At 35.3% G+C, this 7808-nt stretch overlaps 1 protein-coding gene across 2 annotated transcripts in view; it reads right to left on the bottom strand.

Annotated features, from left to right (window-relative positions):
• Positions 1 to 1347: 1347 nt before the first annotated feature.
• Adk (adenosine kinase) overlaps positions 1348 to 7808 on the bottom strand; it is a 479685-nt gene continuing 473224 nt past the window's right edge. For both annotated transcript variants that reach the window (XM_076834150.1, XM_076834152.1), the window contains exon 11: positions 1348 to 1647. In XM_076834150.1, coding sequence (XP_076690265.1) covers positions 1523 to 1647 — 125 coding nt within the window. In that variant the 3' untranslated portion in view covers positions 1348 to 1522. The remainder of the gene's footprint in view (positions 1648 to 7808) is intronic.

Here is a 7808-nt window from a genome sequence, read left to right as displayed (position 1 = left end):
TGGCTTTTCCTTTGTTTTTTTGACATGCTGTGCTTCAAAGTGGATCTCTGAGTTTATCAAATTTGGAATTTGTTGATCCTTATTGGATGTGTATATTAATGTTTATCAACAAAATTGGGAAGTTTCAGCCATTATTTCATCAACTATTCTTTTTGCTCCTTTTTCTTCTCTTCTTTCCTGGTACTTCAAATTCCTGTGATGAGCATGCTATTGATGCTTGATGGAGTCCCTTGAGTCTTTCAGGCTCTGTTCATTTGTATCCATTCTTTTTATTTATTTATTTTATTATTATTATTTTTTATTTTTTTTTTTAGTTTTCAGCGGACACAACATCTTTGTTTGTATGTGGTGCTGAGGATCGAACCCAGGCCGCACGCATACCAGGCGAGCGCGCTACCGCTTAAGCCACATCCCCAGCCCTGTATCCATTCTTATTATCTGTTCTTCAGATTGGATAATTTCAATTAACATGTCTTCAAGTTTGCTAGTTCTTTCTTCTGCTTATTCAATACTATTATCTTTCTTTCTATTTTTCTTTGAGGTACTGGGGATTGAACTCAGGGGTGCTGTATCGCTTAGCATTATCCCCAGCTCTTTTTATTTTGAGACAGGGTCTCGCTACGTTGCCCAGGTTGGCCTCATACTTTCATCCTTCTGTCTCAGCCTCCCAGATAGCTGGGATTATAAGCATGCACCACTGTGTCTGGCTCAATACCATTATTTTCCTACATATTATATACTTTCTTTCTGACCATATCAACAAATGAGATCTCACTTCAGGGCTACTACTAAGTAATAATTTTTCTTCCTTAATTTTATTGAGTATAGGGCAAAGACAGAAAAAATTCCTATATGACAAGTTTTTATTTGTATCAAATTACAGAGTACCATAAGTAAGCATAAGGTCATACTTTGAATATTGTAATACAACTTAAAATTTGGCAATTTATTCAGTTATCCAAAGTTCATTATACGTTTGAGTACACACTGAAGAGACATTTTAAATAATTTGGCAAGATAAATATTTCTGTACCTTATCTGACCATTTATCATGTATATATGTGGTACATTTATCTGTGTATGTGCCACTTACACACTCCTAAATTAAATATGTTTATATAAAAAGCTAAAGATTGATGTGTTAGGATTAATTTCTTTTAAAAAATCTATTATATTAAATTGCATCTGCATTCAAAGCAGAAATGGATCAATTTACTGCACACACATGAATTTACAAAGTAATTGAACATGAAATAAAAATTTCTACTGAAATGTTATATTCCAATTGAACTGACATTTAAGAGGCATTAACAAACTAAGGAAATAAACAGTTTTTTTTTTTTTTTTCAGGTTGTTAAGAGACTAAATATTCTGCAAGCATTACTGTGCCCTCTAAATTAAGAATGAATGTTATTATAGTAGGAAAGATAGCAGATAATTTTCTTCTTTATTAATGTGGGAATTCTCAGGAAGCAATCAGGGCAGTGACTGTACTCCTGGGCCTAGGTTATCTGCTCTACCATCAGTGGAAATCTGGCTTCTCAGGAAAGGTGCAGCCGGTTCGCCTAATTATGACATTTGCTGCATAGTGGCCGGCACGGATGCATTCAGTCAGAGGTTTATCACAGACCAGCTGAGACAGAAAACCTAGAACACAGACAAAAAGGAGGAATATGAGTATTACATTACAGCATCAGAAATGTCAGTGGGTCAGAACAAAGTACAATGTGAGCACTAGACCTCACTTCAGCCTTGGAAGTAAGTCATAGAACTCCAAGGGTTAGAGGTCTCTCCCTAAACATATTATCTTCCCCTAATATTTCTCCTGAAGAACTCAAGTTGGGGGCATGACAGCTTGCCATCAAATCAATCTGGTCTTTCTAAGCTAAAACTACCATACTTTTCTTTACTTTGGGATTAAAAGGTTTAAAAAAATTAGTAGCTAGGGGCTGTAGCTCAGTGGCAGAACAATTGCCTAGCACATGTGAAGCACTGGGTTCGATTCTCAGCACCACATAAAAATAAACAAATAAAATAAAGGCATTCTGTTCATCTACAACTACAAATTTTTTTTTTTTAAATTAGTGGCTAAATAGTGTTACATGGGGTCTTTATCACTGATAATTGATTAGCTTTCTCCCCTTTCCTCTGTATAGTTGTTATTATTAGTCTACTATTGGTATTTGGAGAAAATTCTATTATCTGGATATCTTTCCAAATACGTTTCTGAGATGAAAAGTTATGAAGTAACTTATATCTCCCTTTCATTCCCAGAAGTAGCAGTGAAATAAATTCTGTAGTCAAGCACCAAGGACCAGCTTGACATTAAATTACAATAAAGTAGAAAACAGCATTGAGGACTTCTGCTTCTGATCAAGATGGAATAAAAGGAACCAGATTTACTCTTTCTCCAGAAATGACAAAGAAATATTAAAAAAAAAAGTTGTTCAAATACTGGACATCAGCCACAGAGGATTCATGAAAGAGGAGTACAAATGAGGTAAAATGTTTGGTCCCCAGTGCAGCAAGGTTCAGAGGTGGTTGTTTAGGAAATAATTGGATCATGAAGACTCTGATCTCAACCACTGATGAGGTAAATTCTTCCAATGAGTAGCTGAATGAACTACTGGGAGGTGGGATCTAGGATGTAAGTCACTGGGGTTATGCCCTAGAAGGGTTTATCTTCCTGGTCCCTTTTTTCTCTCTTGATACCTGCTTCTTAGATGCCATAAACTGAGAAGTTTTCCTCTGCTGCGCGTCAAAATAAATCTCTCCTCCTCTCTCCCTCCCTCTCTCTCTTTTTTTTTTTTTGTGGTGCTGGGGATCGAACTGAAGGCCTTGTACATGTGAGGCAAGCACTCTACCAATTGAGCTATGTCCACAGCCCGCTAAGTCCTTCTTGTCAGGTATTTTGGTCATACCAACCAAAAGATGAGTAACAAAATTGCCTAGAATTACTAGGCCAAAACATAAGGAGGGACGACCTAGGCAGATTCCGACAGACTCAATGAGCTGAGAAGGTGGAACTGGGAGTGCAACTAGGCCCACACAGACAAATCTCGAGGGAGAGGGAAAACACACATACCAGTTTTAGGGATGACACAGGTACAATACAGAGTCTATATTTATTAACAGGATAAATAGGAAACATAATTAACAACTTAAGCCCAAAAAGTTGAGAAGTCAGGTGAACAGGATAAATTTCTTGAAAGATACAAACAATCAAAACTCATTTATATAACTTGAATAGTCCTGTATCTATGAAATATATTCATTTTGTAGTAAAAAGCATCCTATAAAGAAAATTTCAGGTCCAGAGGATATTGCTGAATTCTACTCAACATTTAAGAAAAATAATGCCAATGATACACAAACTCTTTAGAAAACTCTCTCTGTGTGTGTGTGTGTGTGTGTGTGTGTGTGTTTGGGAGTGGAGAGGAAGGAAAGAAATACTACCCAGTTCATTTTTTAAGGCCAGCATTACTCTAGTACCCAAATCAGAAAACTGTAGACCAATACTCCTTATGAATATAGTTACAAACATTCTACAGAAAATTTTAGAAAATCAAATATAACAATATTTTAAAAATTTAGCAAATCATGATAAGTAGAGGTTATTCTAGGAATGCAAGGTTGGTTTAATATTTAAAAATCAACATAATTTATCAGATTAAATAAGAAGTCCTTAGAAGGTCATCTTAATAGAAGCAGAAAAAGCATTTGACAACTTCCAACATCTATTTCTAATAAAAACTTTGGGCAAAACACAAACAGAAGGGAATATTCTCATCCTGATAAAAAGCACTTATGAAAACTTAATTGACAATCTCTCTCTCTCTCACTTTTATTTTTATTTTATTTTTTTGGCAGGGGGGTGGTTATGGGCATTGAACCCTGGCATGCTTTACCACTGAGCCACAATGCCAGTCCTTTTTATTTTTTAGTTTAAGACAGGGTCTCACTAAATTGCTGAGACTGCCCTTGAACTTGCAAACATCCTGCTTCAGTCTGCTGAATTGCTGAGATTACAGGTGTGTACCACTGTGTGGTAATATATTTCTTAGTAAATGATGGAATATTTCCCCCTTAAGAACACTACTTAAAGCTGAAGAAGGAGGATCACAAGTTCTAGGTCAGTCTAAGCAGCTTAACAAGCCCCTGTCTCAAAATTAAAAAGGGCTGAACATGTAGCTCAGTGGTGGAGTGCCTCTGGGATCAATATCTAGCATTGAAAGAAAAACAAAACAAAACATTAAGAACAGAAGTAAAATTGTCACTGTTTGCAGATGGCATGATTGTTTATGCCTATGGTTCTCCAAAGTGGGAGATTTTGACCCTAAGGAGATATTTGGCCACATCTGGAGACATTTTAGTTGTTATAGCTAGATTAGGAGGTGTTATGTCTATCTAGGCCAGGGATAATGCCAAACATCCTACATTGTCAATAATGTCAATGACGAGAAACCCTAGTTTGAAAATCCTATGAAACCTAAAAAAACCTGAGAACTACTGCGTGAATTTAGTAAAATTGCAGGATATAAAATCTGTATATAAAACTCAATTGAATATCTATATTGGTTATATATGTATGCATATATATGTGTTGTAATTACATATACTAGCAATGAACAATTTGAAATTCATGTTAATTACTGTTTTCCCACAGCATCAAATTTGCCTGATAAAGTCATGCAAGACCTGCACACTGAAAATAACAAAACAATTCTAAGGATAATTGAAAAAAAAAACAAAAAACCTAAATAAATGGACAGATATAAAGTGATCATAGGTCAGAAGATTCAATATCTTTATCAGCTCTGAAGAAATTTTTATTGATCCAATGTGATACCAATCAAAATTCTAGCAGGCTTTTTCTTTTCTTTTCCTTTTTTTGTGGTGTTGAGCATTGAAGCCAGGGGCACCTTTCCACTGTGCTACATTTCCAGCCCTTTTTATTTTTCACTTTTAGACAGGGTCTCCCTAAATTGCCATGGCTGCCCTTAAACCTGCAATCCTCTTGCCTCAGTCTCCATATAGCCATGTACTGCCATACCCAGCTAGTAGGTTGTCTTATAGGAATTAACAAGCTGCTTATAAAATTTATATGAAAATTCAAAGGACTTAAATTAGTTAAAACAGAACTTAGAAAATGAAGAACAAAATCAGAAGACTTACATTATGTGTTTTCAAAACTATGATAATCAATATACTACAATACTTCCATAAAGATAGACATATAGATTAATAGAATGAACAGAGCACAGAAATAAACTTACTTCTATAAGACTGATTGCTTTCTTTTCTTTTTGTACTGACGGGCATTTTATCACTGAGCAACATTTCCAACCCTTTTAATTTTCTATTTTTAGACAGGGTCTTACTAAATTGCTGAAGGTCTTGCTGAGTTGCTGAAGCTGGCTTATGAACTTGGAATCCTCCTGCCTCAGCCTCCCATGTCATTGGGAATACAGGCATGTGCTATGGTGCGTGACAAAACCAATTCCTTTTTGACAACAGTGCCAAAGCAACTTAATGAGGAAAGGAAACTTAATGAGGAAAGGATAGTCTTTTAAATAAATTACATAAGACTGTCATATGTGAAAAAAAAACACTTCAACTTTTACCTTATGACATTTATAAAAATTCTGTTGGAATGAATCATAGGCTTAAATTGTGAGAGATAAACCTATGAGACATTGAGAGAAATACATCAAAGAAAAGCTTAGCTTGTTTTCTTTCTTTCTTTCTTTCTTTCTTTTTTTTTTTTTTGTATTAGTGATTGAATTCAGGGGTACTTTACCACTCAGTTATAACTCCAGCCTTTCTGATTTTTTATTTTGAGACAGAGTTTCATTAAGTTGCTGAGCCAGGCCTCAAACTTCAGATCCTTCTGATTCAGTCTCCTGAATCTTTGGGATTATAGGCATGTACCTTGGGTTTTCTAAAGATAACTTAGTAAGTTATAAAAAGTGTGAATTTTTATAGAGGACATAGCAATTTGGACTTCCTCAAAAGCAAACAATTTTGCACCTTAGTAACAAGAAACAACTCAATTAAAAAAAAATGGGCCAAAATACTGAACAGATGCTAAATAATCATGTGATGTTCAACATCATTATTCATTAAAAAATGCACATTAAAATTACAATTAGATATCACCACATAACCATTAGAATGGGTAAAATTAAAAAGACTAACTAGGTTCAGCTATTTACCAGCTACTTGGGAAGTGGTCTCAAAAAAAGTCTGGAAATGTATCTTAGTGGTAGGGTGCTTGCCCAGCATGTCTGAGGCCCTGGATTTGATCCCCAGCACTGTAAAACAAAACTAAAGAAGGACTGATCATACCAAGTGCTGGAAAGGGTGTGGGATGGGTTGGAACTCTCATACACTTGTTGTGGGAATGTAAAATGATAAGACCAGTTTGGAAAGCTATTTGTCAGTTCTTAAAAAGTTAATCATAGCTACCATATGACCAGTAAATCTATTTCTAGGTATTTACCCAAGGTAAATGAAAGCACATATCTACAAAAAGACTTGTAAATGAATATTCCCAGATGCTTTTTATTTGTAATAATCCCCAAATGGAAACAATTCAAATGGATGAGAAGGGGCCGGAAGGCAGAATTATAAAAGGGTAGGGGAGTAGTAGATATGCCCATAGTGATGGTTTCATGGGAATATACATGTCAACATTTATAAAATTGTACATTTTAAATATGAGTAGTTTATTGTATGCCAATTACGCTGTAATGAAACTTAAAAAAAATTAAAAAGTGTAGTTACAAATAAGATAGGTCAAGAACAGAAAAATCTGGGTTTCTTTCCCCTTAGGGGAAACTTGAGCTCCTGCAGCAGTGCTTAAATACTCAGAAGAACAGATGATAATGAGAAACTGTTCTGTGGCCAGACTTCTCAGCCTTCCCTTAGGCCCTGGGCAGCCTGGGGGGTGAAGGTTAATTGAGAAGCTGTGGTATAATGACCTGTGGAGAGCACTGCAAGAGATTTATGTTGTTCCTCTTCTACCATTCTGACCACACAGACTTTTCCCAGTTAGATTTGGGGAATGCTCTGTATTTGATAAAATAAATATTTCCAATTAAAGAATAAAATTAATTTGGTTAACAGAGTGACTTATTTTGAAGACATGTGCTTACATTATGTGTGAGATCACTCTCTCTAGAGGTTTAGCAAGAGTATTTTTATCATTGAGTTTTCAGGTAATAGTCAAAGGTCAATATTAACTTTCTGCCAAACTGTGAGACTAAAATGCTCAGCCCACACAGTGAATGGAGCTGACGCCAAATTCAGAGTCAGATCAGCTTACAATGGAAACACGTCTATTAGAGGCCTTATAAGCAACATCTGTTTTCCTCATTCCTCCTGCTCTGGTCTTTGTGAGAAAAAGAAAAGCTTATGTTTATGGAATATTTTTGTGAAGCATAAGTACCAGCATCATCTTTCTAAGTGAAGCGCGGGCTGATGAATGAAATGAGGTACTCCACAGAGTCATTTGCTTTAACAAGTGGAAAACCGGAATACTGAAGAAAGCTAAGACTTGGACCCAGGTGAATATCACCTTTTAAATAATCTATTTTTAAAAACCAACTAAGATGAACTAAAGATAAAACATGACCAACTATAAGTAGAACCTTCAAAAAGTAGCTGATATGAATCTAAAAAGTTGTTTAAAGTTATTTAAAGAAAAGGGAACTTGTAATGAAAAAACTGTAGGGAATCCTTTTATAATATGAATAAGCAAACATCTCCAAGATACTTCACTGAGTAAAACATATGCAACATACTAT

Source organism: Callospermophilus lateralis, chromosome 15 (assembly GCF_048772815.1).
Source record: "Callospermophilus lateralis isolate mCalLat2 chromosome 15, mCalLat2.hap1, whole genome shotgun sequence".
Classification (NCBI taxonomy): Eukaryota; Metazoa; Chordata; class Mammalia; order Rodentia; family Sciuridae; genus Callospermophilus; species Callospermophilus lateralis.
The sequence above is the reverse complement of the archived record's forward strand: the minus strand, read 5'-3'. Positions and strand labels throughout refer to the sequence as shown.